The sequence below is a fragment of the Capra hircus genome, chromosome 6, assembly GCF_001704415.2.
Source record: "Capra hircus breed San Clemente chromosome 6, ASM170441v1, whole genome shotgun sequence".
Classification (NCBI taxonomy): Eukaryota; Metazoa; Chordata; class Mammalia; order Artiodactyla; family Bovidae; genus Capra; species Capra hircus.
The window spans coordinates 36,855,732-36,871,411 of record NC_030813.1 but is presented as its reverse complement, the minus strand read 5'-3'; the positions used below and the strand labels follow the sequence as shown (position 1 = coordinate 36,871,411).

The window sequence follows — 15,680 nt, the reverse complement described above, 5'->3', positions numbered from 1 at the left end:
ACAGAGTCGGACACGACTGCAGCGACTTAGCAGCAGCATGCAGATTTATATAACTTTGTAAGTTGTGTTCTTCATCAAGCATAATATCACAAACATTGCCCTTTTATTATATTATAATCTATACTATATTATAGTCTATTTAAAATAGATTTTGAATTGTTGCATAATGTTCTAGGCTTTGACAGTATAACTATTCTCCTTTTGGAGAAATTTGTTTTTTTCCCATCAGGGGCTTTTGTAAATAATACTATGATTGACATTATTGTAAGTAATGTCACATTTCTGGTTATTTACTTAAATGCCAAGAATTATGTCTGGGGGGGGGGAAACTTTTCCTCTACCCTTAGTTCTACCCTTAGTTCTGTCCTGAGGACCTGTGAACTAAATTGACAAAGGCAGGTTAAGGAGGGAAAAAACCTTATAGCTTTATTAATATGTGCACAGGAGTTCACAGAAAAGAAGGGGTTAGACTTAGGAGCTTATGTGCCATTTAACAAAGAGTAGGGGGTTTGGGTTTTGAGGAATGATCAATTGTGGAGAAATGATTTTGAAATATATAGGGGAAACTAATGAAATTTAAGGGTTATTTTACTTAAGGCTGTTTATGCAGTCTTATCTCAGTACCAACTCTGGTGATGAGTCACTTTTCTCTTCCTGTTATGAAAGGGGGAGGCGGGTGTACCTTCACAGGAGAAATTCATGCCACATTTATGTTTTAATATGTTTGATAGGGAAAGGCAGAGAACTCTTCCTGCATCTGTTGATTCTCAGTTGCCTTCAGCTCAAAATCATCCTTATGCCAAAGCGGCATGCTTTGGGGTGGTATATCCTGATCCCCTTAAAGTGGAAGGGACAATGTGATCCTTAAAGCCAAATTCTTCTCCAGCAATGAGGTACCAGGCTCTACTTCTATGACTGTATGCATCTTTGGAAATTTTTTTTCTTGCTGCACAGTTTGAAAAGTAAATCGCTGAAAAGAATAAGATCACAAGACTAAAAAAGAAAACTTAAGCATTAACAAAACTTGACTGGTAATGATGTGCTTAACTCCAAACCTCTAATAATTCAAAGATGAACACTTTAGGAAAACAGTTTAGATTGTCTTGTAGGGAAAAATGCTCAGAGTTTCAATAGTGGGCATATTTGACCCATCCAGAGGCATATTAAGTAACTTGCCCAGAGTTTAATTGTGAGGGCGTCTGGCATCTGCCTCTCATACTCAGGCAGGCTCCCTGCCCATCGCTTCCTGAGCAGAGGATTCACTGTTCTCACTGTTCAGGGCTGGAAAGTCAGAGGAGTGGAGTAGGGGTGAGCCCATCCTTTCTCACACTCCCTTTATCTGGCTGAGCTTTTTACTCCACCATCACAGAGAAGTGTTAGGCCAAGCATCAAGTCCTTACAGGTTCTGCTCCTTCACATGCCCATCCTTTTAAATAGTAGCAATATTCCATAAAGATGTGCCACACAATGAGCCTATTTTCTTCTCTCCTTTGAAGTGGACATTAGGCCTTGATTTAAAAGTCACTGGAAAAAAAATTAAAAAAAAAAAAAAGTCACTGGAAGAGATGAGACATCCCAGTGACTCTTCCTTTTGAAGAAAAGTACTTTCTTAAGCTTGGTATTAAATTAGCAGTCTTGGTGTGGGTTGTTTTGTTTTTGTTCCTAAAGAACGAATTCCGGCATTGGAAACTCTGCACGTGGCTTTGGTGAGCTGTGGAAAGGAGCACTCCCTGGCTGTCTGTCACAAAGGAAGGGTCTTCGCGTGGGGAGCTGCTTCTGAAGGACAGCTGGGAATTGGAGAATTTAAGGAAACAACTTTTATACCTAAGTACGTATTTTAGTTCATTAGTGCTTTGAGTTTCATGTGCCAGGCACCATGCAAGATTGCCAGTGTCCAAAGATAACTATAACAAACATACTACCTAACCTGAAGGGTTACAGTGTTGTGAGGGAAGGAGGCAGGGAAAATAACATAGAACACCAATTATTACTTAATTAGAATATGTGAAAGAGAAGGGCCGCATGATGTGAGAACCTGTGACGCTTTGATCTTAATCTTATGTACGGGAATAACACTTGGACCTCCAGAGTTAGCATAAAGAGTATTTTAAAGTGAAAATATTTGAGCTCCAGAAGATCCACAGAGATATCTCATCTGACTAAAACAGGGCCTCCTGAAAATGCAGCTGCCATTAATCCTCCTTTGAGGGAGTTTCCTATGAATTCAGCCCTCTTGAAAACAAAATGCACAATTAGCATCAAAAAACCCAATAGAACCTTCCATACTCTACCACTGAAGCCCTAAAAAGAAAACACCCTTCTGCTAAGTTAATATATATAAACCTCTACTCAGGTTATTGTACAAATTTTCCATTACTTGGGAGCTTCTATCTGCACATATGAACTTTTTTGTCTTTTTCCCTGTTAATCTATGACAGTTAATTTGCAGGTTCCCCAAGTGGAGAACACAAGTTGAAAGAGGAAAGGTGTCACTCCCAACATAATCTTTTGGCTTGTCATAAGCCCCTGGATCCTAATATTTTACTTAGTAAAATTGGGGGAAAAATCATATCCTCACACACAGCTTCCTAGGCCAAATAATATGATAAGCAGTCTGAACTGTGTGTTCATGAATTACATACACTGAAAATTTTCAAAAACATATGTTTTAATGCTAGGAAGTTACCTCTTGTTACCTTCTCTGGTCATTAAATTGTATAAGAGATGGCTGTGACTTGGGGGAATGAGCATTGAACTTGTAAAGAAAAGCCCAGGGTTTGAATCTGTTCTGTAGCTTGATACCAGTTGACCTCTTTGAGTTCTCCTAGGTTCAACCGTATAAAATTGATAATCAGTTCAGTTGCTCAGTCGTGTCCGACTCTTTGTGACCCCAGGAATCGCAGCACGCCAGGCCTCCCTGTCCATCACCAACTCCTGGATTTCACCCAAACTCATGTGCATCGAGTTGGTGATGCCATCCAGCCATCTCATCCTCTGTCGTCCCCTTCTCTTCCTGCCTCGAATCCCTCCCAGCATCATGGTCTTTTCCAATGAGTCAACTCTTCGCATGAGGTGGCCAAAGTACTAGAGTTTCAGCTTTAGCATCAGTCCTTTCAATGAACACCCAGGACTAGTCTCCTTTAGGACGGACTGGTTGGATCTCCTTGCAGTCCAAGGGACTCACAAGAGTATGTTCTAATCTACAAAAACAGCAATTTAATAAGAATCAACCTAATAGTATCTTTATCTCACAGGGCTTAAGGTAGGTGGTGTATGTGACAGTGCTCCATAAATTCTAAAACCCTACACAGTATGTACATGAAGAAATTTAGTTTTCTTTTAGCTTGGTAAGTATAGTATAAAGGTTAGAACTTTATAAAATGCATTAAAAGCCCAATAAAAATCACTTTTGCATTATATATTGTTTTGGATTCTGCCCTGTATTTTTATACATATTGATGTCATGTCGAAAACAGTTTGAGGGCTTTGGGATAAATGTATTACAGAAATAGAAGAAAGTAATTTAAAATATCTGTAGTCTACTTGGTGACCCAATCTGAAGAAGAATTAATAGATTTTGTATCATTATTATTATAGGAAGATAAAAACTCTGGCTGATATAAAAATTATACAAGTTGCCTGCGGACACTACCACTCCCTGGCATTATCAGAAGGTAAAAAAGTCTTCTTGGATCTTGTAAGTGTCATCAGGAAGTAATTTTTTGAATACAAATAATACCTGTTGAGTTTTAATGCATTGGGGTTCATTTTAATGCATTTAAAGTTAAAAAGAAAACTTAGATATAATAACTTGTAGAAATCTGAAATGTGTGAGCATTTCTCTGGGTACATAATTTAGCATTAGAAGAGCTTGATTTTTTACCTCTTGTAAATGATCTCTCTCTAGTCAAATGTTGTTTACTCCCACCAGTCACTCCACAAGTATTTATTGAGTGCCTACAGTATTTCCAGCAAAGAGGATATAGCAGTGAACAAACCTAAGACTGCTTTCATGAAGCTTGTATTCTGGGGAGATGAAGGGGAAGTGAGCCTTAAACACACAGACGAATAGTTGTGTGGTGTAATAGGGATAAGGATGTGAAGAGAAGTGAGACCGGGAAAGGGGACAGAGAGCGAAGGGGTAGGTGGAAGGAAAGGGTCTTTCTACTTTATGAAGGAGATCAGGGAAGTATCCTCATAAGGTGAGACGTGAACAAAGACCAAAAGGAGAGGAGAGAGACAGATGATGCTAAGGCCATGGACTGATCCAGATGCAAGACCATGCCCAGCAGGGTGCTCAGGAGCACCAGAGGCTCTGGAGAGGGAGAGAAGGGAGCCAGGGGAGATGCAGTCTGAGAAGTAATTGTGGGAATCCTGGTGATGTGGGGCTTATGAACCGTGGTAAGAATTGGCCTTTTATTGAGTGAGAAAGCAAGCTCTTGAAGGGTTTAATCAGACACGGTTTAAAAAATGCACTCTGGCTGCTGTTGAGAGAAGAAACTGCTGGGGGCAAGGATACAATGTGGGAGTGCAGTGAGATGCTGTTGCCATTTTCCAGGAGAGAAATGATGTTGACTTGGCAGGTAAGGGGGTAACAGTGAAGCGGTGAGAAGCAGTTGGATCCTCGATAGATTTTGAAGCAGAGACTTTAGTATTTGCTGGGTTGAGGGCTGTAAAAAAAAGAGAGAGGAGTCAAGGATGACTCCAAGATTTTTAACCGGAGCAGATGAAAGGTCATGGTTATTCTTAACTGGGAGGGATGAGAAGAGTGAATGTTGTTGGAAGAGATTTTTAAATGTGACCTTGGCCACTCACTTTGCCTTTAGTGTAGGTACTTTAACCTCCTTTCCTCCTGTTTTATTCTCTAAAGATTTTTAGAATTAAGGTGGTAGTTTCTCCTTGAATTTGGTATTACAGTATGTTTGCAGTTCTGAATTTCTCCTCTTTGCTTTTGCAGATGGCCAGGTGTTTTCATGGGGGAAGAACAGCCACGGACAGCTGGGCCTGGGGAAGGAGTTCCCCTCCCAAGCCAGCCCACAGAGGGTGAGGTCCCTGGAGGGGATCCCGCTGGCGCAGGTGGCTGCAGGAGGGGCCCACAGCTTTGCCCTGTCACTCTCTGGGACTTCATTTGGCTGGGGAAGCAACAATGCAGGGCAGCTGGCCCTCAGTGGGAATAATGCTCCAGGTAACGGGTTAGGCTTATAGTAAGTCCTTCTTTCTTTGTACTTGAAAGACCAGTTCTCAAAGGGCACTTTCAAAGGTTAAAACAGTGGTTCCCAAACTTTGGGACACATTGGAATCACTTAGGGAGCTCTATTAACTTTTTTTTTATTCCTGCTGTAACAAATCACCACAAATCTAGTGGCTTCAAACAACATAAATGTATTATCTCATGGTTCTGATGCAGGTCTCACTGGGCTAAAATGAAAGTGTCAGCAGGGGCTTCCTGGAGGAAGACAGACCATTTTCTTGCCTTTTCCAGATTCTACAGGCACCTACTCTTGACTTTCTTCTTCAAAGCCAGCAATGGCTGGTGAAGCCTTCTTCAAGTCACGTTACTCTGACATTGACTTTTCTGACCCCCTCCTCCTCAGTTAAAGGACCCTTGTAACTGCATTGGGCAGAGCTAGATAATCCCAGCTAACCTTCCTAAGGTCAACTGATTAGCAAAACCTTAAATTCATGTTCTTCCGTAACTCCTCTTTGCCATGTCCTCTAACATATTCACCTCTGTGTGCTCAGTCATGTCAACTCTTTTTGTGACCCCATGGACTATAGCCCACCAGGCTCCTCTGTTCATGGGATTATCCTAGCATGAATACTGGAGCTGACTGCCGTTTCCTCCTCCACAGGATCTTCCTGACACAGGGATCAAACCTGAGTCTCCTGTATTGCAGATGGATTCTTTACCCCTGAGCTCTGGGAAAAGAACTTGTACATCTTTGGAAGGCCATTATTCCGTTACTCTAAGAATGTTTAAAAATCCCAGTGCCCAGATCGGACCGCAGACCGTTAAATCAGAATGTCCGGGGTGGGGGTGGGGGGAGCCAGGCATCAGTTATTACCAAAGACTGCACAGGTAGTGCTCTTGTACGACAAAGTTTGGGAACCCTTTTTCAGACGATTGCTAGCAGTAGGGGAAACAACCAGTTCCTCTGACAACCTTTCAGCAAAACTCACTGTGATGCCTTCCTGATGAGCCCCTCTGTTCAGCTCTTTACATGCAGCTCATGTGTATTTAGCTCCTGTTGCATACCCATACCAGGGCTTCCCTGGTGGCTCAGCGGTGAAGAATCCATCTGCCGATGCTGGAGAAGCTGGTTCGATCCCTGGGTCAGGAAGATCTCCTAGAGAAGGAAATGGCAACCAGTATTCTTACCAGGGAAATCACATGAACAGAGGAGCCTGACAGGCTACAGTCCATGGGGCAGCAAAGACTTGGACTTGACTTAGCAGCTAGACAACCCCATACCTGTCCCATGCTGATCCCTTACATCTCATTTTATTTAACTTCATCAACGTGGAATGGGTCCTCTTATTTTCTCAATTATTATTGCATATTTGCAGAACATCTATAATGTGACAAAAATGAATGCAGCATAATGGAAATATTATTGGGAAGTGGGGTCTTAAAGCTTAGCTTTCTTGGCCAATAGCCTTAGTCATTCCAGAAAATTAAATATTTTCCAAAAATAAATGCTAAAGTACTGCTTTTCTTTTCTAGCACAGGGCTTTCTTTTTGTTTTATAATACTTCTGATTGTTCACATTTTAAATTATGTTGATGAATTATAATAAGATAAAAATATTAAAATATATAAAAACTCATGATATATGAGGATTTCTTATACTCAAGAGTTTCTGCTTTCTTTCCACAGTTCAGAGGTATAAGCCTGTATTAGTTGGTGCACTGAAGAGTCTCAATGTGGTTTTTATCAGCTGTGGTTACGAGCACACTGCAGTGCTTACCCAGGTAAACCAAAACATCTTGAGATGTAGATATATATATATATATGCCATACCTTGTGGCTTGTGGGATCTTAACTCCTCAATCAGAGATCAAACCTGGGCCCTTGGCAGTGAAAACAGAGTCCCAACCACTGGACCATCAGGGAATTGCCATTTTGCTATTTATTTTTAATCCCAGAGAAATGTTACCATAAGGTACATGTACTAATTATTGTGGAAAACAATATGTGTATTAATATCTGAGGATACCCATTCAGTGTACAGATCTCTAACGAGGAGAAGTGAGCCAAACCATCGGATTTTTAAGATCCTATAACAAAAGCTAATTTCAGCTTCAGGAAATATTTTTAGATATTTTAAGATCTCTTATAGATTGGGAGCCAATCCTTTCAGCAATTATTCTGTCATAATGTAGCTTTACATATGAAAAGTATTGTAGAAGCAACAATTTTTATAGGTTTCAGTGGCCTACATTACAGACTGGAACATTCTGTGTTCCATTTCTTACTTGGCACAATTATGAATCAGCTTCCTGAATGTCTCCCTCCTCTTCTTATACTGGCCATGCAATTCATTCCGACAAGATGGGTTCTCTCCATAGCTGTAATGAACAGACTTGAAGACTATTTGTGTGGTTGAAATGTTTATTTAAAGCAAAATATCTGAAATAATTTATATTTTGTTTGTTTTTAAAATATGCTTGGGTTATATTATCAGTTGGCAAGAGAGAGCTAGAATTGTTTTAATCCAGAATCATCTTTTGAAAAGAGATTTATTTTCAGAGAAGTGCTCAAATAAATAAAGCAACCTTATATTTAAGTGTTAGTGTTACTCTTGAACCAGTTAATTTCTCCATCAATTTTTTCTACAAACACATTGTAAGTACCTAGTTCTGAAGGAAATGCCAGTGATTTTTCAAGTTTAATATGTTAATTCTTTATTCACTAGTAGAAATAATACATATAAGACCCTTCTTCATATAAAGCTTATATTTACCATAATGCTCTCATAAAACTCTCTTATGGGACTTAATCTTTTAATTTTTAATTACACTTTTAGCCTGAAATTAGTCAGATCCTTCCTTTTTTTTAACAGGATGGGAAAGTATTCACATTTGGAGACAATAGCTATGGACAGCTGGGACACGATTCCACTGCTGAGAAGAGGGGTCCACAACTTGTGGAAAGAATTGAAGGCCTCGTTTCACAGATAGATTGTGGAAGGTAATAGGTTTTTTTAAAGTGAGAGTAGAAAGTGGTGTATTTTATTACTTAGAAATAACTTACATGAAATGTTTTGAAACCTTAAAACCCTAAAATATGTGATTACTCTTTTTATAGATCATTTTCCTTTCTGAAAATTTACTCCTTTCAAATATGGTTTAATTTTTCTGTTTTTCTTCTTTATTCTAGGCATTTCTTTTATTTCATAAGAATTTATTGGAAATGTACTGGGCATAGACCACCTTACTAGATTCTAGGGTGAAGGGGGTTAGTATATAACAAAAAATAGTGGTGCTTATCTTCTTGAATTCATTAGACAAAATTAACCTCTTGCAAGTAGAAGATGATGTATATTTGCATGTGCATTCTGAGTTGTGCATAACCTAAGTATGAGAACTTTTAAAAAAATTTTTATTGGAGTATAGTTGATTTAAAATGTGTTAGTTTTTGCTATACAGCAAAGTGAATCGGTTATACATATATCATTCTCTTTTAGATTCTTTTCCCATATAGGTTATTACAGAGTATTGAGTAGAATTTCCTGTGCTATATAGTAAGTCCTTAGCTATCTATTTTATAGTGTGTATGTATCAATCCAAATCTCCTAATTTATCCCTCCCTATGAGGATACTTTTGGAGAAGGCAATGACACCCCACTCCAGTACTCTTGCCTGGAAAATCCCATGAGCAGAGAAGCCTGGTAGGCTGCAGTGCATGGAGTTGCTAGGAGTCAGACACGACTGAGCGACTTCACTTTCACCTTTCACTTTCATGCATTGGAGAAGGAAATGGCAACCCACTCCAGTGTTCTTGCCTGGAGAATCCCAGGGACGGGGGAGCCTGGCAGGCTGCTGTCTCTGGGGTCGCACAGAGTCGGACACGACTGAAGCGACTTAGCAGCAGCAGCAGCATGAGGACACTTTGGCTATTATCCACCCAATTTGTAAAAAGAGCAAAAGACAAAAAGAACTTACATTTAAAATATAAATGATAGAAACCATAGCAAAGACCCATCATTAATATCCTGCCTTTAGGGTTGTTAATAAGTCACTATTTACCCACCATTTGTTTGGCCATATGACTTGGTACTGTCTAACTCTGACATTGTGATAGTGGGGTCTGGGTACTTAGTATAAGATAAGTCTGTTATTTTGTGTTGCGACATCATCTTTCTCAAAAAGCATGACTCATTATAATAAGTCTTCATAATGTTTTGTCTTCTGCAGTTATCACACCCTTGCATATGTCTATACCACTGGTCAGGTGGTGTCTTTTGGTCGTGGACCAGGTTGTACAAGAAGCTCACCACATCCGGAGGCTCTGGCAGAGAGCTCTGACGTTAGCTGCCTGATTTCTGCTAATGGTATGAGTGGTCCCAAGACTTGTGATTTTAATTGATGTCACTGGAGGAAAAATATTATTCAGTTTCCTTTCAAAGAGTGCGTAGAACTGTGGTTCTTTTGGTACTGTTATCTTTGATTTGTAGAATATGCATTTTTTTAATGCAATGCTTCCTGGAATATTAGGTAATTTTTTCTAAAGATTAAAGTAATACAAAATAATCAGTTATTTATGCTTTAGAATAGCACACTTTTATTTTTTATTTTATTTATTTTTTAATTGAAGGATAATTGCTTTACAGAATTTTGTTGTTTTTTGTCAAACCTCAACAGAATAGCACACTTTTTATATATTTAATCAAACCTCTACTAAAGTACACCAGCCTGGTTTCATTATGCAAATGCATGGAAAATTAAATTTTAAGATAAGGGAGTATACAATGTGTAATCTGATCAATATTAATCTTTTATGCTGTTTGTAGTCAAAATCTATTTAGAAGCCAATGAATAAGTAAATTTAGCTTGGTAATACATTAGTTTTTTAAAAAACTTTTTAAAAGCAGTTTTAGGTTTATAACAGAAGATATATACTTTTTACATCGAAAAAACAATAAGCATGGATTTATGACTTTCTTCTAGACCTTGAGGATGTTCAAGTCAAACATATTTTTGCTGGAACATATGCCAACTTTGTGACAACTTACCAGGTATCTATTACAATTTCTGTTTCTTTTAAAAATCATCTTTTCTTCTGGATTTCATGGCGGTATTTGAAACATTGTGTCATTTGTATATATTAAAATTTTTTACTAAACTAGTAAGTTCCACTGTTAGAATTCTTCTTTAAAAATATTATGTAATTCTCACTTCCTCATTTGGATTCCCAACAGGTACAATGACTAGCACTAATTATCACCCGTGAGTTAGCAACCAAAGTACTGTAAATAGATCAACACACTTAATCCTCAAATCAACTCTGGTTGTTATCATCACTCCCATTTTACAGATGAAAAAACTGAGTCTCAGAGACATGGACTTGCCCAAAATTATGCTGCTAAGAACTGACAGAGCTGGATTCAAACCCAAACAATCCAGCCCCACCATTACCCACCATTACCCACCATGCTCTAGCACTCTCCTAATTATTAACAGAGAGGTTTATATTATTATATTTCTGAACGAGTTCTGAAATGTTGTAGAGAGAAAAAGTATACAGAGTTATTCTAATAATTTGTACATTTTTTCTATTATTAGGGATGTTTTAAACAACACATATAGACTCTTACTGTATTCTCTGGGACAGACAACTGTAAGCAAGGCAAAAGTCTGTGCTGCTGGGGACAGTCAGGAGATTGTGCTTGGTTGCTTTGTTATAGCTGTTCGATCAGGCTTCTGTCTCAGGCTCTGCTCTGGATCCTTGGGGTACAGTGAATAATACACACAAGTATATCCTCATTCGTGGCATTTGGATTCTACCGGGAAGAACCGACAAGAAACATATAAATACAATTGTGTTAGAGAGCGACAATTGCTCTGAAAAAAAATAAAATGGGCCATTTGAGACTGATGAGATGAGATGGGCTTCTTTAGAAATGTCAGTCAGGAAAGGCCTCCCAGAGGCTGTAATATTTGAGCAGAGATCTTAGCCATGCTTAAATCCACAGGAGGAGCATTCCAGAGGGACCATTCTCTCTGGAATAGAGAGGCCCTGGGGCAAGAAGAAGTTTAGCATGTGTGATGGACAAAAAGGAAACCAGTCAGACAGACTATAGTAGGAAAGCGTGAAAGAGTTATATGAGCTGGAGTCATATGGAAATGGGCTCAGTTATGGGAGATGAGGTTCATTTGAAATGCCCTTGGAGAGGAGATCTAAAGTCTTAATTGCATGTTCAACTCTGGATCTCAAGGAGGATGCTAGCACTGGAAAATAAACATGATAGTTGTTAAACTACAGATTATTAAGCCAGAGGCTTGGATGAAAGGTCACCTGGAGTGAGAGTAGAAATCAGAAGAACAGGGGACAGAATCCAGCCTTGAGGGACTTCTCCATGAGGAGGTCAGGCCGTGAGGCAGGGCCAGAAGAACTAAGAAGAACCAGTTTTTGAGGTGGAGAGAACCAGAAAAGGGTGGCTCATCAAGACAAGAGAAGAACGTCTTTGCAGAAGGAGGAAGTGGCCAAACCTGACACATACTGCTGAGAGGTCAAGTAAGATGAGCACAGAGTTTGTTTTTGCTTTGTCAAGACTGAGTCATCTCAGGGGACAGAGGATGAAACCTGACTAAGCGGGATGGACAGAGAATAGAGGGGAATAAGTGGAGGGAATAAGTGACTGTGAAAGTTCTGAGAAGTTTTCTTGTGAAAGGGAGTAGAGGACCTTGGGAGGTTTTTATTGTTGTTAGGAGTGGTGATGTTAAGGTATGTCTGTGTGCTAATGAGAATAACCCAGTTCAGGAGGAAAAAGTGATAATTCCTGAGAAAGAGAATAATTGCAGCGCTAATGTCCTAGAATAGGTGTGAGGAAGTGGGGTCCAGGGTCCAATGTAGAATACAGGGCTTTGGGCAGAAATCTTTATTCTGTTCTGATGAGGAACAGTAGAGGTGAGGTAGGAAGGCAAGGTTAGTCTTGCCTGTTTCCGTTTTCTCAGTGATGTACAGTTCAGCTCAGTTCAGTTGCTCAGTCGTGTCCAACACTTTGTGACCCCATGGACTGCAGCACACCAGGCTTCCCTGTCCATCACCAACTCCCAGAGCTTGTTCAAACTCATGTCCATTGTGTCAGTGAAGCCATCCAACCATCTCGTCCTCTGTCATGCTCTTCTCCCACCTTCAATTTTTCCCAGCATAAAGGTCTTTTCAAATGAGTCAGTTCTTCGCATCAGGTGGCCAAAGTATTGGAGCTTCAGCTTCAACATCAGTCCTTCCAATGAATATTCAGGACTAATTTCCTTTAGGATGGACTGGTTGGATCTCCTTGCAGTCCAAGGGACTCTCAAGAGTCTTCTCCAACACCACAATTCAAAAGCATCAATTCTTCGGTGCTCAGCTTTCTTTATAGTCCAATTCTAACATCCATACATGACTACTGGAAAAACCATAGCTTTGACTACATGGACTTTTGTTGGCAAAGTAATATCTCTGCTTTTTAATATGCTGTCTAGGTTGCTCATAGCTTTTCTTCCAAGGAGCAAGGGTCTTTTAATTTTACGGCTGCAATCACCATCTGCAGTGATTTTGGAGCCCTAAAAAGTAGAGTCTGTCACTGTTTCCATTGTTTCCCCATTTGTTTGCCATGAAGTGATGGGACCAGATGCCATGATCTCAGTTTTCTGAATGTTGAGTTTTAAGCCAACTTTTTCACTCTCCTCTTTCACTTTCATCAAGAGACTCTTTAGTTCTTCTTTGCTGTCTGCCATAAGGGTGGTGTCATCTACATATCTGAGGGTATTGTTATTTCTTCTGGCAATCTTGAGTCCAGCTTGTGCTTCCTCCAGCCTGGCATTTCGCATGATGTACTCTGCATGTAAGTTAAATAAACAGAATGACAATACACAGCCTTAATGTACTCCTTTCCCAATTTGGAACCAATCTGTTGTTCCATGTCCAGTTCTAACTGTTACTTCTTGACCTGCATACAGATTTCTCAGGAGGCAGATAACGTGGTCTGGTATTCCCATCTCTTTAAGAATGTTCCACAGTTTGTTGTGATCCACACAGTCAAATGCTTGGGAGTAGTTAATAAAGCAGAAGTACATGTTTTTGTGGAACTCTCGTTGGATCTTGTTCAATGATCCAACGGATGTCGGCAATTTGATCTCCGGTTCTTCTGCCTTTTCTAAATCCAGCTTCAACATCTGGAAGTTCATGGCTTATGTACTGTTAAAGCCTGACTTGAAGACTTTTGAGCATTACTTTGCTAGCATGTGAGATGAGTGCAATTGTGCGGTAGTTTGAACATTCTTTGGCATTGCCTTTCTTTGGGATTGGAATGAAAACTGACCTTTTCCAGTCCTGTGGCCACTGCTGAGTTTTCCAAATTTGCTGGCATATTGAGTGCAGCACTTTCACAGCATCATCTTTTAGGATTTGAAGTAACTCAACTGGAATTCCATCACTTCCATTAGCTTTGTTTGTAGTGATGCTTCCTAAGGCCCACTTGACTTCACATTCCAGGATGTCTGGCTCTAGGTGAGTGATCACACCATCATGGTTATCTGGGTCATGAAGATCTTTTTTGTACAGTTCTTCTGGGTATTCTTGCCACCTCTTCTTAATATCTTCTACTTCTGTTAGGTCCATACCATTTCTGTCCTTTATTGAACCCATCTTTGCATGAAAAGTTCCCTTGGTATCTCTAATTTTCTTAAAGAGATCTCTAAGTCTTTCCCATTCTATTGTTTTCCTCGATTTCTTTGCATTGATCACTTAGGAAGGCTTTCTTATCTCTCCTTGCTATTCTTTGGAACTCTGTATTCAAATGGGTATATCTTTCCTTTTCTTTTTTGCCTTTAGCCTCTGTTCTTTTCTCAGCTATTTGTAAGGCCTCCTCAGACAACCATTTTGCCTTTTTGCATTTCTTTTTCTTGAGGATGGTCTTGATCACTACCTCCTATAAAATGTCATGAACCTCCATCCATAGTTCTTCAGGCACTCTGTCTATCAGATCAAATCCCTTGAATCTATTTGTCGCTTCCACTGTATAATCATAAGAGTTTGATTTAGGTCATAACTGAATGGTCTAGTGGTTTTCCGTACTTTCTTCAATTTCATCTGAATTTGGCAGTAAGAAGTTCATGATCCGAGCCACAGTCACTTCCCGGTCTTGTTTTTGCTGACTATATAGAGCTTCTTCATCGCTGGCTGCAAAGAATATAATCAATCTGATTTCTGTATTGACCATCTGGCGATGTCCATGTGTAACGTCTTCTCTTATGTTGTTGGAAGAGGGTGTTTGCTATGACCAGTGTGTTCTCTTGGCAAAACTCTGTTAGCCTTGACCTGCTTCATTTTTTACTCTAAGGCGAAATTTGCCTGTTATTCCAGGTATCTCTTGACTGCCTACTGTTGCATTCCAGTCCCCTGTAATGAAAAGGATATCTTTTTGGTTGTTAGTGATATACAATCCTTATCTAAAACTTGGAGAAGCAGAGAATGATCGCTACAGGTTTAGGAATAAAAGGAATGTGTGCAATCGTGTCTCAGAGTGAGAAAGTGAACATTGTGGGAGATTACTAGCCAGTATAGAGTGTCCATTTGAAATCTGTGGTTGTAGGCTTATGGTGAAGTCAGTCAGCACTGTTTATTTTTTTCCACTGATGTTAAGCTGCTTGGATTCCTTTGGAGTAATTCAGAGTTGAGATTAACTACAGGTGGACTTTTCCTAGGTGACTCAAGACAGAAGACTTAAAGGTATTTGTAAAGGACTGATTATAGTGCTGACCATAGCATCTAAGCTGGATAAGACATGAGGAGGGTGATGGATAATGAACAAACAATAGAGCTGGCAGATTGGAGTGCCCAATGGCCTCAAAAAATGTTGGAGTGGGTTCCACTGTTAAAATACGTGTCTTAGTCTGTTCTGGCTGCTATTAACAAAACACTGTAGATTGAGTGGCTTATAAGCAAAAATTTATTTCTCACAGTTTTAGAGGCTGGGAAGCCCCAAGATTAAGATAATGGTACTGTTGGGAATTCCCTAGCAGTGCAGTGGCTAGGACTTCATTCTTTTCTTGCTGTGGCTCAGTCTGATCCCCAGAGGGATCCCCAAGTTTGATCCCCAGTCAGGGAACTAAGATTCCATAAGCCATGCAGTATGACTTAAAAAAGATGACAGCATATTTGATGTCTGGCGAGAGCCTGCCTCCAGTTTATGCATGACTTTCTTCTCCGTGTATCCTCACATGGCAAAAGGGGCAAGGGCAAAATAGCTCTCTGGAGTCTTTATAAGGACACTAGTCCCATTCTTGAAGGCTTCCCCGTCATGACCCAATCACCTCCCAAATGCCCTACCTCCTAATACCATCACATTGGGGGTTAGGATTCCAATATATGAACTTAGGGGGGAAACGCTCAGTTTGTGACGTTCTGCCACTGCCCCCAGTCAATTCATGTCCTTTCTACATGCAGAATACGTTCATTTCAACCCAACAGC

At 39.8% G+C, this 15,680-nt stretch overlaps 1 protein-coding gene across 2 annotated transcripts in view; it reads left to right on the top strand.

Moving 5' to 3' along the window:
• HERC6 (HECT and RLD domain containing E3 ubiquitin protein ligase family member 6) overlaps nucleotides 1-15,680 on the top strand; it is a 53,205-nt gene that overhangs the window by 1,068 nt on the left and 36,457 nt on the right. For both annotated transcript variants that reach the window (XM_018049316.1, XM_018049315.1), the window contains exons 2-8: nucleotides 1,669-1,828; nucleotides 3,598-3,674; nucleotides 4,958-5,185; nucleotides 6,878-6,972; nucleotides 8,064-8,191; nucleotides 9,418-9,554; nucleotides 10,171-10,238. In XM_018049316.1, the coding sequence (XP_017904805.1) occupies nucleotides 1,669-1,828; nucleotides 3,598-3,674; nucleotides 4,958-5,185; nucleotides 6,878-6,972; nucleotides 8,064-8,191; nucleotides 9,418-9,554; nucleotides 10,171-10,238 (893 nt within the window). The remainder of the gene's footprint in view (nucleotides 1-1,668; nucleotides 1,829-3,597; nucleotides 3,675-4,957; nucleotides 5,186-6,877; nucleotides 6,973-8,063; nucleotides 8,192-9,417; nucleotides 9,555-10,170; nucleotides 10,239-15,680) is intronic.